General features: G+C 49.5%; 1 protein-coding gene across 3 annotated transcripts in view; it reads right to left on the minus strand.

Moving 5' to 3' along the window:
- FAM168A (family with sequence similarity 168 member A) overlaps positions 1 to 21,741 on the minus strand; it is an 88,765-nt gene that overhangs the window by 4,753 nt on the left and 62,271 nt on the right. For 2 of the 3 annotated variants that reach the window (XM_032442318.1, XM_032442317.1), the window contains 5 exons: positions 16,761 to 16,841; positions 8,480 to 8,605; positions 3,688 to 3,830; positions 1,444 to 1,618; positions 342 to 472 (listed from right to left, as the gene is read on the minus strand). In XM_032442318.1, the coding sequence (XP_032298209.1) occupies positions 360 to 472; positions 1,444 to 1,618; positions 3,688 to 3,830; positions 8,480 to 8,605; positions 16,761 to 16,794 (591 nt within the window). In that variant the 5' untranslated portion in view covers positions 16,795 to 16,841 and the 3' untranslated portion in view covers positions 342 to 359. The remainder of the gene's footprint in view (positions 1 to 341; positions 473 to 1,443; positions 1,619 to 3,687; positions 3,831 to 8,479; positions 8,606 to 16,760; positions 16,842 to 21,741) is intronic. The other variant, XM_015852665.2, reaches the window with a different exon arrangement.

Consider the following 21,741-nt stretch of genomic DNA (forward strand, 5'->3'; position numbering starts at 1 on the left):
TCTTTGTCCTGTGCACCCAGCGTGCATGAAATGCAACACCTGCTAGCAGGTAATGCCTGGCAGTGGGCAGCAAGACCTCTATGACCACCAAACTCAACCCCACCATGCCCAATGACTGTGTTCCAAGTTCCACATCCCCACAGTTCCAAGGATGGGGACCCCACCATTCTGTGGGCAGCCTGTGCCAGTGCTTGACTGCTCTTTGGGGAAGAAACTCTTCCCAATATCCAACCTAATATCCACTTAGAGCACACCCTGGGCAAGCAGGCTGCAGGAGCAGCCCATGGTTCTGTCCCCATGTCCCAGAGGAAGAAGGAGGGGAGTTCTCCTGCAGCACTTACATGACTTGGCCAGTGGGTTTACCAGTGCGGCGGTACGTAGCTGTAGGTGGGGGTTCCTTGAGCCCGGTACGTTGGCACGGAAACTGGATGTGCTCCGATGGCAGTGTGTTGTGGGGTGGTCAACAAGGTTCCTGCAGCAACAGCGAGGAGAAAGGCTTGGCGTGAAAGTATCACAGCATGGGGGGAGGTGAGAAGGGATATCGCTAACCTAGCACCACGTCAAAGAGGCTTTGGAGAGCCCCAAGGAGCAGACCCCAGAGAGCCCTGGGGCACATCAGGAGCATCCCCTCCTCTATGAGCCATGACAAGCTGGGGATTCCAAGTGAGATTGTGCACGGTGCCTTCAGCAGACTCAAAAAGGGAGAATACGATCTCAAATGTTTCTGCTCTAAGAGTAATGGGGTGCTTGGAACTTTAGGGCATCCTGAATGCATTAATTACATCTGCCCACTTCTCAGTGCAAGCAACAGTAGTAAATATCTCAGAGTGGTTCTTGTGAGGCACAGGCTGCAATCCCTCCGTATAACAGGGAGTCAACAGAGCCCTATTTCTCAGCTAATGCAGATGCAAATGGGTGAACAATGCCTTTCTTTGCATAATTCAGCACACAGTGCTATGAATTGTTTTCTGGAGAACCTCTGAGGAGAGAAATACAGGCTTTGGAAAAAAATAAAACAGCCCACAGCCTGGCTCAGTGACTTAATGTGTCTTCAGTTAATCATGTTTTACGAGGACTGAAATTACCCCATGCATGCAACACACAGGATTTGAGAGTGATGTGTAAACCAAGGTTAATACTTGTTTCATTAAGTGTGTGCTGCAGGATGGTAAGTATCTTAACAAAGAGCTCGAGAGTAGAAATGCAGCCATGGCTGGAGAAGGGTGAGCTTGGCTGTTGCTTTATTTGTGGAACAGAGTGCAAAAGTGAATCCCTCTAGGGCACAACAAATGGAAGAGCTCCTCTGCAGCCCTACGGCCTTGAGTGGTATCAGCATGAAGTGCAAACTAATTGATATCTGCCTGTGTGGGTTGCTTGGGTTTGTCCCATCCAAGAGCTGAACCCACTGCTCTGGATCTGTGGGGCCAAAGAGGAGCCTCTTACCTGCTGACATGGCCATGGTGGTGCCAGCGACCATCCCCATGGCCACGCCGTTGGTGCGGGGCGCAGCGACAGGGGCCGGGTAGATGGCCGAGGGGATGCTGTTGGGCTGAACCACGGTGGTGTGATGGATAACGTGAGGCTGTGCCGCGTACACTGGCTGGGTATAATAAGCTCCCTGTTTGAGAAAGGGAAAACACCACCGGCTTTGTCATCCCACAGAAAGCCCACGTCCCGAGCATGTATCGGCACGGCTGGTCCCAATGGATGGAGCACACACAGCTGGGAAAGAAACCCCCAATCCACATTTTTTCCCATTCTCTAGAAGTTCTTCCAGCCTCCACCCCTTTCCAAGTTCCTCCCAGGACAATTTCAAACAGAAGGATTTATTTATTCCTCCAGAGGGAATGGCAATAAGCACTGGAATGGGGTCCCCAGGGAGGTGGTTGAGTCACCACCCCTGAATGCATTTAAGATCCATTTATGATCCATTTATTATTAAGATCCATTGGATGTGGTGCTCAGGGACACGACTTAGTGGAGGGTTTCTAGGGCAGGATGGTTGGGTTGCAGTTGGACTTGATGATCTTTAAGGTCTTTTCCAACCTGAGCAATTCCATGATTCTATATGGATTCATATGATCATGGGTAGGGGGCATGGCGGTGATGGGTCAATGGTTGGACTTGATGGACTTAGCAGTCTTTCCCAACCTTAACAATCCCATGGTTCCATAAAACACTGCATGGTTTGATGGGATGAAATGGGGCCAAGTCCAAAGTATGTTGGCTGCTGGCATGCAAAATGAGCAAGAGAACTAAGGGAAGGAGGAACTGTGGCCCCATCTGATCCCAAAGGGCCTGCCTCGGCGCGGGAAGCGGGCAGACAAAAGGGAGCACCAGCTCCTCAGGTTTCCAAAAGGAGACAGAGGGGTTCTGAAATCCGGGCTACTGAGAGCCGAGGGAGCTGGAAACAAGGGGGAGAAAAGAAAGGAGCCAACAGAGAAAGCCCCACATCCCATGTAACGGTGATCCCGAAACGTGAGCAGTGCAGTGCTGCAAGAACAGGGAAGGTCGGAGGGATCAGAGGGCTGAGAACAATGAGGGGAGATCTTATTGCAGTCTGGGACAGGCATGGGAGAAGCCCTTCAGGTATGGATGAAGGGGGGAAAGGAGAAACGGATGAACTATCATATTACTTCTTCCTTTCAGGGTGGATTGTAGACACACTGCATTACATTGAGGAAGGGAAGAACTTGCCAAGAGAGATGTGGAAGGGGACAGAAATCAGCCTGATACCCTTCTGGTAGAGCAGAGCATGGAGCAGCTGATAGCCTTCCTGGGATTCAGCTGCATGCCCAGCCCAGGATCAGGACAGCACACAACCTTCCATGGGCAAATAGTGGTGGTGGGTGGTTGTCTGGGCTGGAAGATCTTGGGAGGTATTTTCCAACCTTGGTGACTCTATGATCCTGATTCAGCCTTCTCCTGCCTGTACTCATCTCAGCAGCCAGCATCTTCCTTGCAAAATGCCTGAGCTTGACACCAGGCTCCACTGTTCCGACACAGCAAGGGTCACCCTGCAGGATTAAGTCCCAATGGCAGCAAAGAGCTGCTGGCAAAGCTGCCTCCATCTTTTGTGCCAGGTGATGGGGAGCATGTCAGGAACCAGCAGAGAGCACCTGAGCACACTTCTGACCCTGATAGCTTCCCCTGTGCTCAGCTAATGGAAGGAAAGTGGACAAAATGGGGCAGAGGAGATGCTCTGAATGCAACCTGGCATGGAGAAACCAGGTCACTGCTGCAAGAGAAGTCCTATTAGCCATTAAAGTGGAAGGAAAAAAAAAGAAAAGCCAGGAAAGCTGCAGGGCCAGAGTGCTGCAAGGAGCTCATTATCTCCTACAGGAAGAGGCAGCAAGGAGATTTTTGGAGGACACCTGTCCAACATGGGGTCTTGGCTCTGGTGCATGGCTGGAGGCAGAAAGCAATGCTGGAGCACAGAAGATGGCGCTGGGAGCCCAGCCAGGAGCTCAAGGACACAAATCTGGGCCATGCTGGTGAAGGTGACAAAGGGGGCTGTGCCATAGGAAGCAGGAGAGCAAGGCCCATGGGATGCCACCGGGATGGGGACCACAAGCTCATGTATGGCATTGACACCCGAGCCCCAGTGTTCACATGTGGGATTTGGGGAGGAAAGAGCCCAAGGGGACGTATCAGGTGGTGGTGGGAGATGCAGAGTGAGGCACGTACCTGGGTGTACAGGTTCTGCTGTGGGTAGGCACTTCTGATGGGGTACATAGCAGTTTGGTATGGATTCGGAGACGGAGAGTAGGGAGGAGGCGCGTTGTTGCTCTGGGTCGGTGGGACCTTGTAGGGAGTCCCCGCAGTGTACCCTGGTGAAGAAAGCAGAGGTTTGTAGCTGGTGAGACAGCCACAGGGCTCACAGCTCTGGACTCAGGTCCTGCTGCCCCCTTGGGCTCAGCGGGGAGAGATGCTGTTGGTAGGAGGGCTGGAGCTGTAGCATCACTTAGAGTGAAGGGGATGGACCATGGTGCAGCAGGGAGACTTAAGGGAAGGTAAAGGGGGGTAAAAGGGAAGGCTTAAGGGGGGTAAAAATGGCCTTGCAGCTGAGAGAGGCTGCCAAGGGCAGCACCAGCATCACAAACATCCCATTCCCATGCTCACAAACCACTGCAACCACTGCCACTCAGTGCAGGACCCTTCCTCTGGCTCTTCCCTCTGCAAAATAAGGCAGCCAGCCCCAAATCCGCTGCCTGGAGGTGTTCAGGTGTCGGCAGCATTCTGAGGGCTGGATACAGCTGGTCTTGCCTGGGAAGGGCTGCAATCTGTCCTCCAAATTGCTGCCTATGTGAGGTCTATGAGCACCCAGTTTCTCAGCACAAAGGCAAAGCATGGTCCCACAGGACTCCATGCAGCCTGAGGCCACAGAATCAGAGCCACTTGCGTGTCTAGTTCCTGAAATTAAGTTTCTTCTCCTCTCTCCTCCCCATGTTTTTGTCCTCTCACCTTTCCTGCAGTGAGTAAAAGAACTTCATTGCTGCAGGATCTCACTTCACAGGGCAGCAATGCTGTCACATCCCCACAAAAAGCAGCAAGAGGAGGGGAAGGGCTCTCCTTCCATTCAGCTGTGAGGCTGTTCCACCCAGCTTCTCTCCAGGTATGTCAGCAGAGAGCAAGGCTTATAACTGCATGGTACTATGATGGCACTGTCAGTTCAAACAACCAGAAAGCAAACGCCCGAACCCACAAACCCACCACGCTGGTCCCTCCATGTCCCTAAGAACCTAATAGGGATATGAGGCTTGTTTATCACCACCAAAAACGTCCCCTGTGCCTACAAAGGTCCCCTTGTGTTAACAGCTGCTCTTCCAACACCTCTATATCTGCAGGCTCTGTGCATCGGTGATGAGCAGTGAGCGCACACTGCAGGTGGCTGAGCTCTAAGGAAAGCATTTGATAGGTGCTGAGCTGATGAATCAAGGTGAAGGATCAGTTCCAAAATGGGGAAATCCATCCCAAACAAAGGACACCGTGATCTATCAGCTGAGCTGGAACCTGCTGACCACAGGATGGGGCCTCACAAGAGCAGAGTAGAGAGGGACAATCACCTCCCTATCCCTGCTGAACACCCCTCTCCTGATGGAGCCCAGGATCCCATTTGCTTTCCGGGCTGCAGACTCATGTTAAGTCTCTTGTCCATCAGGACCCCCACGTCCTTAAGGACAACTCCTCCCAGCCTGTACAGGTGCCTGGGGTTCTTCCGGCCCAAGTGCAAAACCTTGCACTTTGCCATGTTGAACCTCATTAGGTTCACCCGAGCCCAGCTTTCCAGCCTGTCAAGGTCCCTCTGAATGGCATCCGTTCCTCCCTCCGTATCGACTGCACCACTCAGCTTGGTGTCGTCAGCAAACTTGCTGAGGGTGCACTCCATTCCCTCATCGATGTCATTAATAAAGATGTTAAAGAGCACCGGTCCCAAGACAGACCCTTGAGGGACGCCGCTCGTTACCGCCGGCTCCCACCTGGACATAGAGCCATTGACCACCACCCTCTGTCTGCGGCCTTTCAACCAATTGCTTATCCATCTAGTTGTCCACCCCATCAAATCCACTTCCCTCATTTGGAGATGAGGATGTGATGGGGGACCATGTCAAAGGCCTTGCTCAGGTCCAGGTAAATGACATCGGTCGCCTTCCCTTCATCCACCAACGCCGTCACTACATCATAGAAGGCCACAAGATAAGTTAAGCATGACCTTCCCCTGGTGAAGCCGTGCTGGCTGTCTCGTATCACACGCTCATTCCTCATGTGATCCAGCATGTTGTCCAGGAGGATCTGTTCCATGATCTTCCCGGGCACAGAGGTGAGACTCACCGGCCTGTAGTTCCCCGGGTCCTCCCTGCTCCCCTTCTTGTATATGGGAGTGATGTGACCCTTCCTCCAGTCATCTGGGGCATCACCTGGGAACATGGGCTGGGGTTGGGTTGGCTGGACTGAATGATCTTGGAGGTCATTCCCAACCTTGGTGACTCTATGATTTGATGATTCTTCAGTGCTAAACTGAGGGAAAATCCTCAAGAATTCTTAAAGCTGTGCTTTAAGTCTTCTTTGAGGGCAAATGGGGCCCATTGGCCCCAAACACTGAGTAGGATGGAGAAGTTCAAGGCTCAGCAGCTCACATCCCAACACTCAGACATAATGGACTCATTTACTCCATCAGCACTCAAGGCATCAATTAACGAAGGACAGGATTTCAAGTTTGCTAATACACAGCATGAAGATAATAAGGCGCTTTCCAGGGACTGTGAACAGCATCTTGTTGCCTTCTGCTATGCTGCAGATTAGGAATAAAAGTGTTAATTAAACAGAAAGGGTCTGGTTCCCTTAGTGGGACTCAAGGCAGAGTGCAGAACAGAGATGGAATAGATGCAGGGATCCCTGTGCTGAAGCCTCAGTGTGCTGGAGGGTCCATGGGGAGAACTCCATTCTGTTGTAGGGCCATCATGGAGCTGTAGGGCAACAAGGAGCTGTAGGGCCACCATGAGGAGCTGCAGGGACACGAGGAGCTGTAGGGACACCATAAGGAGCTGTAGGGCCACGAGGAGCTGTAGGGCCACCATAAGGAGCTGTAGGGGCACAATAAGGAGCTGTAGGGACACCATAAGGAGCTGTAGGGACACGAGGAGCTGTAGGGACACCATGTGGAGCTGTATGGTCATGAGGATTTGCAGGACCATGAGGGGCTGTAGGTCCACAAGGAGCTGTAGGGCCACCACAAGGAGCTGTAGAGCCACCATGAGGAGATGTAAGGCCAGGAGGAATTGTAGGGCCATGAGAAGCTGTAGGGCCATGAGGAATTGTAGGGCCATGAGGAATTGTAGGGCCATGAGAAGCTGTAGGGCCATGAGGGGCTGTAGGGACATGAGGAATTGTTGGATCATGAGGAGTTGTAGGGACACCACGAGGAGCTGTAGGAACATCATGAGGAGCTGTAGGACCACAAGGAGCTGTAGGGACATAAGGCCACCCCTCAGCCCACTACAAATGCAGACACTGGACCTTGCTGCAGTTTCCCCACTGCTGAATCACAGACAATTTAATTGCTCTATTAAACAAAGGTGTTAAACACAATAGTCCAGACAGATGCAACCTTCCTCATTTATAAATCAAGGGGGGAAATAAGTGAGCAATCTGCACCGATTTGTGGGTAAAAGCAGCTCACAGCCAAGTTTTAATGTCACACAATGATTTGTGCTCCCCTCACAAACGCGTGTCTGACAGCTAATTTTAAAGCCTAATTATGACAACCTAATGCCTTAGGAGGATTAGGAGTTCACCCAGCCCGTGCCATGGTTCTACAGAGGGCTGGGATTTTAATAAAAAGCAATAGGAAGCAATAGGAGCTCCAGCTCCTATTAAAATTGCTGATTAAATCCCTCATACCACCCCAGAAATCTCAACCCCACGGATCCCACAGTGCAGAATTGCACTGCATTGCACTGATTTTTACCCTAAGGGTGATGGGGAATGGAGGGAGGTGAGGATGAAAGCTCTGCGCTGAGTAGGGCACCATTCACCCCAGAATGACTGCAGAATGTGATGCTTTGCTGATGATGCCCATGGAAAGCTCTAAAGGTCTGGAGCACAGTGCTATGGGAGTTGCTGAGAGAAATGGGATGGGTCGGTGTGGAGCAGAGGAGCTCAGGGGAGACCTCATGGCCCTACAGCTCCTGAAGGGTTGTGGTAGGGGGAGGGATCGGCTTCTGCTCCAAGCTAACAGAAACAGAGGACCTGGAAGGCCATAAAGGGCTGCAGGGCCATGAGGGGCTGTAGGGCCATGAGGAGCTGTAGGGCCATGAGGGGCTGTAGGGCCACGAAGGGCTGTAGGGCCATGAGGGGCTGTAGGGCCATGAAGAGCTGTAGGGACATGGGGAGCTGTAGTTCCCCATTTATCCATTTCCACCCCCACTCCTTGCTTCCTGTCCTCACCCCTTTGCTCACCCAACCCCATTGCTTCCATCATTGCCACCAAGGCTCCTCATCACCTCCCTCATCCCACATTTTTCCCCCAAATCCTTTCCTACCACGGTACCTGCAGGCTCAGCTCTTGTCCCCCTTGGTTTCAAGGGGAGGAAACTCAACTGCAGCAGCACAACAGGGAGGAAAATCACATCCAGGCATGAGCTGAACTGCAAGGGAAAACTTCTGAGTGATACCTGATCTTCTACCAGTTACGTGCTGAGACTTCCCAATAACTCACCATTTGGGCCACTGCAATTAGGATGCAGAGCCCACGTCCCACGTTGGGGTTCCAGCCCCTGCTACACGGAATGACAGGGACACCCCTTTTCAAGTCTTCCCAACATCCAAACCTCCTCTTGGAATGAGAGCAGATACCCTGTGATGGGTACTTCACCCACGCGGGACACTCTGCAGCCTTGCAGAGGGTCATTTAACATCAAAACTAACCCCTCCAGCACAAAACAACTGAGAAAAACCCCAGAAGAAAAGGTTTATTTACTGAATGCTGCAGAAGAAGCCTGGTAGGTTCTGTTCTCGGTCCCAGTGTCCACCGGGAGGTGGAAGGTGCCCTCTGTGGCACAGGAGGAGGAGGTCTGTGGCCAGGCTTGCTTCATCAGAAGTGTAGCTTGAGTGAGAAAGAAGAGAAACATTAGAGCAAGGAAGACACAGCCACCCCCATTCTTGGCCCACTGGAACCACTTTGCTGCCCTGATCCCTTTTTATCCCCTCTTTTAGGGACAAGCACGTGTAGGAATTCCATACTGAGTATCCCATGGTGGGATTGTTTGTGCACTGAACTCATCACCACCTCCATAAAACCCATCACCTCCCCATTAAACCCCACAGAAGCGACCACTCTCCTGAGCCAAGAGACTGGTCTGAAGACCTACATGGGGCACACAGCCAACACGGGTGGCTTTGTGGACATCCCTGGGGACAGCTCTAGGGACTCATGGCTTTTCAGAGCAGCGGTTTAGTGCTTTTATGCAATAAGCACGTACTGAATCATGACTTCCAGCCAACAGATCTGACGTAGAGAGTCTAGGTGCATAAGAAGCATTGAAACAAGGCAACACAAGCTGCAGTGCCGGGCAGGATTGGGTCCCCATGCATGGGGACAAGGAACAGCTGTCCCTCATGTTTCCTAGTTGGAAATCCCAGTGAGAGGGGTACAAGGCATTTTATTTGCATTCTAGCCCCGTGTGGTGGGTACAGAGCATCCCACCCCATCAATGGGGTCTTTGGAAACTCTGGAAGGAGAGCAGGTAGAAGCATGGTTTGGGATAGTTTTCTCTGCATTCTTGGGATATTCTACCACTCTACGACGCAAGGGCTGCCATTACACTTAAGGTGAAAGCACATCTATGGAGATAGCAGAGCCCTAGCAGAGCCGCTGCCTCTGGGAAAGGCTTAACAGGTATTTTCCTGTCCATTTTTCTTCTGAAACTATGGAGCTGTTCTAATAGCTGGCTCAGCAGCCAGGCTCTCTGCACTCAGCTCCCCATGGCCTCCAGAGCCACAGAACTATGTCAGCTCTGCCTACACACAACAGAGGGGATGAAACCCAAGGGAACGATCCTGCTTGGTCTTGGTCTTACAGACTGATGTGGGCACAGTATGAGTCCATGGTTGGATTCGATGACCTCAGTGGTCTCATCCAACCTCAGTTATTCCATGACCAACAGTTCTAAACATTCAAAATCTGATTCACTTTCACCACTTGGCCATACACCCAAGATTGATAAGGACCAAGCAGATGATACAGTGCATGCCTATGCACTGCAGAGCAATGCTTCCTGCAGGGAGGATGCAGCAGCAAAGAGGGCTCACAGCCCCCATCCTATGCCACAGCACAACCCCACTGAGCCATTGAGCATTTTATGGGCTGCTGCTAGAAACATCCATTCTGCTCAGTGCAGGCACTGCAGCAATGGACACGGAGCATTATTCTCTGCTGCATTATTAATGGGCACAGTGAAAGCGAAAAGTGCATGCCCTACTTTCAGCAAAATGAAAAGCAGGCACTGATGAGGAGAGCTGAAACAAGGCAGGCAAGTCAGGACAGCAGACTGCCTAGGAAGGAACCAGCTTAATGGAGACATACATTACTGTTTTTGTCTTTAGAACTGAAATGTCTCGTGTCTCCACAGCACACAATGATTTTAGCTGCTCAGTTTGACAAGCTTGAAAGGGATTATTTCAGTGTTGTCCCCCCATCTATCCAGCCATAGAAGGCACCAGGTTGGTTGAGCATGATTTGCCCTCAGTGAATCCACACTGACTACTCCTGATAACCTTTTTCTCCTCCAATGCCTCAGAGATAGCATCCAGAACAAGCTGTCCCATCACTTCCCCATGGATGGAGGTGACTCTGGCTGCCTGCAGTGGCCCGGATCCTTCTTGTCCTTTTTGAAGACCAGTATGATGTTGGCTGTCCTTCAGTCTTCAGGCACCTCTCTTGTTCTCCATGACCTCTCAAAGATGACAGAGGGCGGCCTGAAAACCACTTCTGCCAACTCAGCACATACGGGTGCATCCCATCAGGATCCATGGATTTGGGCACATCATGTTTGCCTAGACAGTCTCTGACCAGATCTAACTCGACCAACGGGAAGTCTTCCTCTCCCCAAACCCTCTCTCTTAGCTCCAGTGTCTGGGATTCTCAAGGGGCACTCATCACTGAAGACTGAAGCAAAGAAGGCATTCAGAAAGCCCACCCTCTCAGTGTCCTTTTATCACTCACCTCATCCAGCAGCAGACCCACATTTCCCCCAGCCCTCCTTTAAGACACACCTATATAAGTCTTTTTTGTTGCCCTTGACTTCCCTCATCAGATTTAATTCCAGGTGGGCTCCAGCCTTCCTTGCGGCATCCCTGTAGGCATTCCTATATTCCTATATTCCTCCCAAGTGGCCAAATCCCTTCTTCACATTCCATAGGCTTTCTTCTTCCCCATGAATTGCCCCATGAGCTCATTGCTCATCCATGCAGATCTCCTCCCAGCTTTGCCTGATTTCATCCTCTTACAGATCTACTCATCTTGACCTTGGAGGAAGTGGTCCTTGAGCAATCAAGACCAGTTCCTGTCATTTCCAATCCTGTCCCTGCTGGTGTTGGATCTGGAGGGTCTGTGGGACTCCATCCCTTCCCAAAGCCATCTCCAGGTCTCCACGTGGGACACTCAGAAGTCTAGAGTGCTAAATCCTTTATTTTCCATGTGGATCCCAATGTCTTGATGTGGTTTTCATGGGAGCCATGAGGTCAACAACAGGCACCAAACACCGCTGGCATCCAGCTTGGTGCTGGTGACCATCACATGGGTACATGGGGGACATAGATGGTGAAAGCAGAAGGTACTTGAAAAGCATTTGAGGACTCATAAGCCACAAGCAGAGGATGCTCTCCCACCCCTCAAAATCTCTCTTCTAAACAGCACCAAGGGGCACATTTGCATGGTTAACCTACAGAAAGAGTCTCAGATATCCAAGTAGATTAAACTTGGGTTTGTGATGAGTGCTTTACTTGTTCCTAAAGGATTTTGGCCAACTCAAACATCCGCCACCCAGGTCTGAATGGCAGCACCTTGCTGGCTGAGGGGATGCATTGGGAACAGCATCTCTGCAGAGGGCCTGCAAAGGGCTCGACATCTCAAATTGCTTGAAAATTCATTGCCAACGAGTTGGATGCTTTCAGAACTGCAGATGTTAAAAGGAAAGCTGATCCCCTCTGATCCCAACGTGTCTGATGGACGGTATGTGAACCCTGACGGCGGGTTCGTTTCTGTGGCTGGGTTATTTCCAGCCTCCTGGATGACAGCAGTTGATTCAAATTGAGCGAATGCTCTTTGTACTGACACAGACGACTGGTTTTAACTCAGCCACTGCACCACAGCGTCGCCTGGACTCCGTTCCATTTAACACAGATGGGAACGTTGCCCACCCCACAATGTACACACTGATGGAACCTTTCTTAGAGCTGGTTTTGCATCAGTTGTCTCTGAAATACTCTTAATTTTCTCCTTTAGGTCATTTTTCCATCTACGGGTGGATATAGGAAGGTGCTGAGCCTGTGCCTGTCTTCCAGAGTTGCCTATGCAGCATTTTCAGGCTTTTACATTTCAGAAAGGTCCAAACCAGGACTGCAGCCTTCTCTATGAAAGATAAGGCTGGGAGATACAGTCTTTGTGGGGCTGAAAGTGGAACTCATGCTCTGAGCAAGCCTTGCCCCACATGCACAGCAAAATCCATGACAGCATCCATCATCCCTATGGGACTAACCTCAAAATATGGTGAAATCTCTTCAATGGGGAATGTTCTGCCCATGGAGGTGGTGGGGTCACCACCCGTGGATGGGATCCAGAACTGTGAACACGTGGCACTGATGGATGTGGTCAGTGGGTAAGGTGGGATAGAACCATGGAATCACAGAATGGTTTGGGTTGGAAGGGACTTTGAACATCACACAGACCCAACCCCCTGCTGTAGGAAGGGACACTTCTAGCCCAGGTTGCTCACAGCCCCATCCAGCCTGGCCAATCTCTCATCCAGCAACAGCCCCAAATCCTTCTCCTCAGGGCTGTTCTCAAGCCATTCTCTGCCCAAGATGAAGCTGTGCTTGGGATGGGTTGGGAATCTTAGAGGTCTTTTCCAGCCTGAATGAATCACTCAGTGATTTCATGATGCTAAACTGTATTAATCTTGAGGGTGTTTATGTGGCGGACAGCCATCCTGTGCAGAGCTGTCTGGAGGAGCGCTGGTTCCGACCTTTGCCATTTCCTAGCCGAGGCAATGCTTGGCCATGCTGTGTTCATGCATCGTTAGGCACTGGAAGATTTTTGTTCTTCTTGGAAAATGGCCTGGCAGCTTTCTGGCCTTCAGGATCTTTCTATTCTCAAAACTATTACAAGTATTCTTAAAGATGATAAACAAAAAGTTTAACCGTCGAGAAAGCCGCCAAGACTCTTCTGATTGAGCATTGAGCCACGTAACAAAGAGATCCGGAGAGGGGAGACAGAAAATGAGCAGAGAAAGAAAGTCTGCAGAGATTAGGAGTGCTCTTCAGATGGGAGAGGGACAAAAGGCTGAGTGGCACAAAGGAGATGGACCAGGGCTTTCGCTTCCCTTTTCACATCATGCAAATCCAAGGCAACAGACAATTGATTATTTGCAGTGCTTAATAATAAAATAAATCAGTAACCCAAGCCTTAATAGAATGGCAGAACTGCACGCTGCAAAGGATTGTGGCCATAAAATACAGCCAGAATCAAAGCAAGGGGGAGGCTAAGTGTTTGTAATGAAAGAGAGAACACCCACAGCCAGGGCTGCCGGGACAAAGGTAGGAGAAATCAAAGCCTCCATGGTTTTGTCCTTATGAAAGCCACAGACTAACAAGGTTTGGGGCAGCTTATTCCACAGCGGACAATGGCGAGGGAATTTCTGAAGGCTGATCCCATTTTAGGGTAGGAGAGCACTGCTCTGGCTGCAGGGGATGCTCAGCTCTCCCCACTTTCCTCCTGGCCCCACTGACCCACTGGTGAGGATGTCCCCACTGTCCCCATCCCATTCCCAAATACCAATGACTTGGAGAACCTTCAGCACAACTCTCTGCTCCTGGATGCCCTTGGGGACATAATGGCCACCAGGACACTTCCTTGTTGACCTCTTTTTTCTCCATCCGATCTGTCACAAATACTTCTGTATTATTTTAGTTGTGGGTTCAAGCAGCTCATTTGCTCAGGAGAAGATAGTTTATCCTTCAGCCCAACCCAGGACATTACCAAAACACTTTCTCGTATTGGGTAGGTCCCATTTCTCACCCTGTTCCTGCTATTTAGCAATAATCTATGCTGAAAAAGCAATCTGGCAAAGCATCATCTTTAATGTCTTCTGTGAGGGCATCTTTACTGAATCAGAGTGATTTGAGAGTGCTCCTACACATCACTTTGGGTTCCTATTTCTTATGAGCAAAAAGGACAGGCAGGATCCATCCAAAGCTCTCCCCATAGGACAGACAGACACCCCAGCAGTCTGTCCACAGAGACAGATAGGACAAGAGGAGAGGAGAGGAGAGGAGAGGAGAGGAGAGGAAAGGAGAGGAGAGGAGAGAGAGGAGAGGAGAGGGGAAGGAAGAGAGGAGAGGGGGAAGAAGAGAGGAGAGGGGGAAGAAGAGAGGAGAGGGGGAAGAAGAGAGGAGAGGAGGCAGAAGAGAGGAGAGGAGAGGAGAGGAGAGGAGAGGAGAGGAGAGGAGAGGAGAGGAGACTCCTTGAACTGCAGTCTTATACTCATGAAACATTTAGATGTCGTACTAAGGAACATGGTTTAATGGGAAAATATTGGTGGTACGTCAACAATTAGATAAGATGATCTTGGAAGTCTTTTCCAACCTTGGCGATTCAGCGAGTCTATCATTCTATGATTCAGTCTCAAGGAACAAGAAGCTATTCACTTTGCTCCACCACTGCTTGCTATTTGTGTCTATAACGACTTATATTTGGGGTTTGAGCAAACCCATGGTGACAACAAAGCCCCCAGTTTGACTTCTCACCACTCAGTGCAGACACGTTCTGTTTTTCCAGTCTTGTTTGGAAAGGTAAATATGCTGCATTTAGCCTCCCTGCTCTGCACACACTGCTGCTCTCCATACACTCGTGTTTTTACAATCTCCAGGCCAGTGTGTTCTATTATGTTTGTTCTACATCCCATTCTTAGCACTGAGGATGCTGCCTACTTCTGACAGGACAGACTCCCAATACGTGTGGAATATTTTTGTTGTAGAGTTCTTCTCACCTCACTATTTCTGCATTAAATCTTCCAGGAGAATTTACTTGTGGCCAGCACCTCTTGGGGAGTAAAAGTCCCGATTCCAGAAAGACTACTCATGTCACAGCTCAGACACTACAAAAGCTTTGGTTTGATCCTGATCCATGGGACATGGTCTGTGGGAATGGTGGGGATGGGTTGGGGTTGGACTTGGGGGTCTTAAAGATCTTTGTGATTCAGTGATTTCCTGAATGGAAGCCTAAGAGAAGTCTTCAGCTCCAAAAAGAATAATGTATATCACAGCTTTGCACTGTATTAAAAAGCAAGTGGTTTATTTAGCTGGGCAGCTCAGGTATCCCTCATTAAGCAGAACACCTCATTAGCTTCTGCCGTAATTAAGATGAGGTTAATAGGTTTTTAGAGGCTTGAAGGCCTCACTGAATACGTCTAGCATCGCTTTGTATCAACTGAGCTGTGGAGTGCAGTATTGGCTCTGTCGCAGGGAAGTGTGTTTGGTTCACAGGGATCTCTACTATTAATGTATTGATTGTTTTCATGTTAAAAGGACCGTGGCATAATGAAATTAGTCCCAATTCCTAAACCATGTTGTTAAGCTTTTGATTAACCCAAATCCTCCTGGAGTTTTCATGGGCAGGTCTGCCAGGAGGTTGTGCAGATCCACGTGAAGGTCTTGTGAAGGTCCTTCCCAGCCTGAACCCTGTGATTCGGTGCCACCCCTGGGGGTATTTCAGAGATCAGTGGATCCCAGGCTGGTTTGGGCTACAAAGGACCTTAAAGGCCACCCAACCCCAGCACTCCATGGGCAGGGACCCCAGGTGCCCACAGCCCCATCCATGGTGATGGGCACCCAAAGGGATGGGCACCCCCATCTCTGGGCAGCAGTGCCAGGGCGTCACCACCCTTTAGGTAAAGTATTTCTTCTTCACATCTGTCTTAAATCTCCTCTCTTTTAGTTTAAAACCAGTCCCCCTTGTCTAGTTGCTATCTGCCCTTGATGTGTGGACATGGCACTGAGGGACTTGGTGCAGTGATGGCAGGACAGGTTGGTGGCTGGGCTTGCCACGAGCAATGAGGCTCTGGACACCAAGCAAGAGAGAATAAATGGATTGGGAAATAGTCTGGGCAAATGAAGACATGCAAACTGCACTTGCAATGAGCAAAAGTAAGGCAAAGAGAGAGACGATGGCATAGTTAAAGTGGTGGACTGGGAATATTACTGTTGTATCAGCTATCCAAATGGATGGGGGAGATTTTGTCAAGGTCAGGGATAGCAGGGAGCTGGGTTCCAGTGAAGAAGCTGAGCCAACCCAGATCAGCCTGTTACCTGTCAGAATGGCCAGCAGAGGGACTGGAAAAGAAGGCTGCAAAAGAGAATGTGGTCTGCAAAATGAAGATCTCTCTTGTCAGCTACAGCAGAACAAAGCACAGCGTGTGGTGGAATGGGTGAAATCCCAGCTGGGATAGATAGATAGGGGAGACTGGCAGGAGACACGTCTGGGTCATCAGGGCAAGGATGGAGAGGAATTTGTACCTGAAAATAAGGTTTCCCAGAGGCAGATGGGGAATGGTAGGTAGGGGAAAGAAGGACTGAGCTGAGCTGAGCTTTCATAGAAAACTGGGAGGGGGAAGATGATGAATATGTCCCCTCAGCAGGGAACAGAACTGCTCGATTTGGGAAAGCCAAAGGAAAAAGAGATTTTAGAAGAGTGTGGCTGATATACCTTGGAATACCAGTGTGGGATTGTACTTGAGATTGGCTGGACAGAACTTGCTCCAGCTTTGGAAGAGACAGATTAGGGTGATGTGAAGGGCAGGAGATGGACAGAAAACACCAGGACAGTAGGACACCAGGACAGACCAGAGTCTGCCAGCACCTCAGGAAAGAAAGGGAACGCGATATGGGCAATGAAGACACCAAACAGGACACAGTTTCTGAAATTTCTCCATCTATTACATGAAAGGAAGGAATGATAAGCATGGGGAAGGGGGAAGCTGTTTTACCTGGAGCGTAGCCGGGGCTGCTGGTTGGATACATGTTTGGGTTGTAGGCTGGGGCAGCCGTGGGATATCCCGTTGGGTAACCTGCAATGAGAAAAAGGGAGAAATGAGGATTCCTACTGAGGTGAGAGAAAATAAGACAGCATCCATGGAAAGGAAGAAACCATCCATGTGAGTCAAGAGGTCATCAGCATAGGTGGGAGATCAATATTCTCAACTGGCCAGGGCAAGGAAGGATGAGGAATTGTGCTCCACAGATTTACATGTGACATCATCAATATTTAACCTTTATTCCCCTTGAAAATGAGGACAATGACCAGAATTTAGGATATGGGCACATTCAACGTGCTCTGAAGAAAGCTACCAAGGAATTACATGCACTGAATGCAGCATTCAGCTGAGAGAAACCAGAGGCACAGCTGTATTCTAAAGGTTTTCCTTGGCTGCAGTAGCTTCATGTGTCACTTACCAAACACTAAGTTAGGCAGTTAGATAACCCTGAAGGCCATTAAGTGAATAATTCCCAATGCTTCCACTCAGTGCTTCCACCAACCACAGCTTCTTGCTAAAGGACAAAAACATGCCAGCCCTTGTATTCACCCATCACTGCACAGCTGCCATCCTGAGGAGGGACCCCATTACTTGCCAAGCCACCTGGAAGGAACACGAGGCAGCTCAGACCGTTTGAAGACACCGTGTAACACGTGAGGTTTTAATGGGCACTTTAGAGAAGGTTACAGAGCATCTTCGATTTCCATCATCTCCAGTTGGATTGGTCAGAGGGAGCTCAGAGAGGAAATCATCTCGGCTACGTGAAGGCTTGGTGAGCTGGAATCACAGAATGGTGGCACCCAGAACAGCTCTGTCCATTTTCACCTGCTTCTGTATAAATCCCTCAAACAGACCAAATGGGACACTTTTACCTGCACTCCCTCCTACAGCACTTGGCTTTCCATTCCATTCCATTCCATTCCATTCCATTCCATTCCATTCCATTCCATTCCATTCCATTCCACTCCATTCCACTCCAATCCATTCTATTCTACTCAACTTCTTGCCATTACACTTCACTCTTCTCTACTCCACTCTGCTCTTCTTTATTCTACTCCACTCCACTATTCTCCACTCCACTCCACTCTACTCTACTCAAACCTACTCCACTCTTCTCTATTCCACTCCACTCCACTCCACTCCACTCCACTCCACTCCACTCCATTCTACTCTACTCCACTCTTCTCTGCCCAAATCTTCTCCATTCTTCTCTTACTCCTCTCTTCTCTATTCTACTCCCCTCTACTCAAACCTTCTCCATTCTACTCTGCTCTTCTCTATTCCACTCCAATCCATTCTATTCTACTCAACTTCTTGCCATTACACTTCGCTCTTCTCTACTCCACTCTGCTCTTCTTTATTCTACTCCACTCCACTATTCTCCACTCCACTCCACTCTACTCTACTCAAACCTTCTCCACTCTTCTCTATTCCACTCCACTCCACCCCACTCCACTCCATTCTACTCCACTCCACTCTTCTCTGCCCAAATCTTCTCCATTCTGCTCTTACTCCTCTCTTCTCTATTCTACTCCCCTCTACTCAAACCTTCTCCATTCTACTATGCTCTTCTCTGTTCCACTCCACTCACTCCATTCTACTCCACTCTGCTCTACTTTACTCTTTTCTACTCTTCCCTTTCCCACTCTCCTCTCCCTTCTATTTTATCGTACTCCCTTTGCTGTGCCTCTCAGTTATCTCTGCTGTTCCCTGGCCTTCACCCCCCAGCATTGCCAGTCTATCAGCAGACAAAAAGAACCTCCGGCATCCTTCCTCACCAAGCTCAGCTGCTGCTGCCTGCTGGTGGCCAGCAAAGATGGGAAAGAAGGAATGAGCAATCAGTTCACACCTCATCTCTTTTACTTTATTAAATAAGAGCCAGAATGGGTCTTTCCTCCCTTCTTCTGAGCAGCAAGATGAACACAGAGCAGCCTCTCCTCCCCCCGGCGCGCAGCCGACTGCTGCAGCAATGCAGTGAAGTTCATTTGAATAAATCCTAATCCAACAATCGTGACCACTGTACTGGAATAAATGACGGCATGTTCTACCCTCTCATTTTCATCAGTGATATATTTGGCTTCTAAATCAGGTTAATTAAAAATTGCTGTGGTTAATGCTGGATAAGCAGCGGTGTAACATTTCTCTTTTCTGAGACTACATAAAGCTGCGTTGTCGGTGTATTTGGGAATATATTGTCCTTCTGCAATCAAAAAGCTCCTCAGGACATTATCTGCAGATCCAAGCAGAGCCTTAATGACAAAGAACTTACATCAGCACCATGAGGGTTGATAAATGTGCTGCGGATGGTACCTGGATGATGGGCAACAGCCTCCAGGGGCATCAACTCTCTACTCCCTACTCGGTGGTTGATCCCCCAAACAAGTCCTGAAACCCAATAGAAACCCACGAACCCATGCTTTCAACATGAGGTTTATACATGAAAAACAAGCCTAAAATAAATCAGACCACCTTCCTTTAGGGCCCTGCTCAGGAAAGATGTGGTTTTGAGTCATCTTTTCCAGACACTCAACTACTCAAAGCCTGCACGGTTATTTCAGGCAGATGGAGACACTGTGTATTCACTCCACTTTGTTCTGTCTTCTGGGTTTTGCTTCTGCTCAGTAGGACTGTGCCTCACCTCCTGTGGGATCTTCTGTTGCACCTTCCTCTTCCAAAGGGGTGGGAGAGGGGCAGGGAAACAAGTGAGAAGTGCTCCTCTTTCTGGATGTACTCAGAGATAAGAAAGTAGCGCAACTGTGTGGCTCATTGGGTTTGGCTCAAAAATTGCTCGGTATAAAAACACACGAGCTGCTTTTTGTCTGTTTTTTTGAGCTGTAAATGACTGATGTTTGTTGGTTCCTCTCCATCCAGCCCCCAAATGATCACAAACCGACCTCCCCAGAAAGCCAAAGCTGTAGCTGCTCCATCTGCCCCATGGCCAACCCAAGTCCCTGCCCCCTGCTGGCCTTTTCTCTTCACCTTCAATCTACGAAAACAATGGCAAGTAGGAAAAATCTCATCCCTTGTGTTGAGTTCTGAGCATCTCCACGGGGCGCTGAGGCTGGAGATAGGAAAATGTCAAGGATGGAAAACATCCTTTGGTTTCTATCTGCAACGGGACCTCGGCTCTGCTGGAGCTCAGGGCCTCGCTGCAATAACAATGTAGAAGCAAAGAAAATCAGATGAGGACATATTGAAAGACATTTATTGGATCCCTCAAAGACAACATCAGGAGTTGTTTTCTTGCTTTATTTTAACTTAATACCATCTCCACAATCAATAGCAGTAAGAAACCCAGCGCTCATCCAGCGCTGTCCCCAAGGAGGATGCAGCCCTGCAGATCTGAGCAGCACAAACCAAACTGGTTTGGAAATTAAGATGCAATAACTGTGCAGAGCTCAGGGCAGCACCAGGCGTGTATTTTAAAGCAGCCTTTAATTTTTCATGCGTTTCTGAATGTTTTAAAGGATTAATGCCAGCTCTGCCCTGTCCTCTTTGGGGCAATGATGCTTCTGATTCACCTTTAAGGCTGCAATCCCCAGTTACCCACTCCCAATGTTTAACGTGCATCCACCTTTAGGAGATGCACTAAGAAATGAATTCAGGAGATGAATTAAGAAAGTGTGGCCCACAGAACCTTCACATGATTTTAAGCAATAGCTTTATTTGGTCCAGGATCCTTCATGACTGCACTCGGAGCACTCATAGTAAAGCAGTCTGCTTATATTTCCAGCTATATATTTTACTGCCAACGTGCAGTTGGGTTGTCTTCCCAGCATGGGCCACATCAGCACGGTGTGTAAGAAATGTCCGGATGGGGTTTTTCACCATCATTTTCACCAGTCATTGAATCATTAAGGTTGCAAAGACCAATGAGACCATCCAGTCCAACCATCACCCCATGGCTGTGAGCTCTCCAGACCATGTCACCCAATGTGACACAGCCAACACCTCCTGGGATGGCGACTCCACCACCTTCCGCCAGCCTTTAAGACAAATCTTTCCCTCCTGACTGCCTTTGGGATGGTTTATCCCTGACTGGATGTGGTTTATCCCTGAAATCACACTACTTTACATCACAGAATGGCTGAGGCTGGAAGGGACCCCTGGGTCCCTCTTGTCCAACCCTGGTGGCTCCATCTACCCTTGATGAGGTCATACAAGTTACAGGATAAAAATCAAGAAGCTCACACAATATAAGGAGGCACCGAAGGCACTGAAAACTGGAGAAGACAAAACGCTGAGAATACTTAAGAGATGCTGAATTGGCCTGGTTGTTTCATACCAAAATCCTTCTGAAATGGATCTGGCTGGTTTTGAGCAGCATCTTTGCAGCTCATCCACCGCAGCATCACGCAGCGTACAGCTCTGTTTGCAGCTTCAGATCAAAAGCTGAGCTGCCAGGAGCACCTGAGTAACAGAGCAGCCAGTGCAGCACTAAACCCAGCTCGTGCCGGGTCTCAGCAGGTCTTACATCTGCCTGAATCTCTGGGAAAAAAAGGATGGAAATGCAGTTTGCTTCTCTTCAGCTTGGGAAAGCAGACAGCCAGGTCCCTGTTCCAGCCTTCCACTGATGACCAGCTGAATTAATTGTTGCTTAGAATGCTGATTTGCACAATGTGCCATTTAATTTCCCAAGAATGGATTCCGTTGGCTGTTATCTGATTATGGCTTCAATCGCTATAAGCAGCCCAAATTCATTTGCAAGACAAAATATTCCCCTCCTGCTCTTGAGGACTCCTAGAAGTCCTCAAGAAGTGATACATGGCTCATGGCACTGCATTGCCGGGAGGCTGTGGATGCCCCATCCCTGCAGGCATTCAAGGCCAGGCTGGATGTGGCTCTGGGCAGCCTGGGCTGCTGGTTGGTGACCCTGCACACAGCAGGGGGTTGGAACTACATGATCATAGTGGACCTTTGCAACCCAGGCCAT

This window comes from Coturnix japonica, chromosome 1 (genome assembly GCF_001577835.2).
Source record: "Coturnix japonica isolate 7356 chromosome 1, Coturnix japonica 2.1, whole genome shotgun sequence".
Lineage (NCBI taxonomy): Eukaryota > Metazoa > Chordata > Aves > Galliformes > Phasianidae > Coturnix > Coturnix japonica.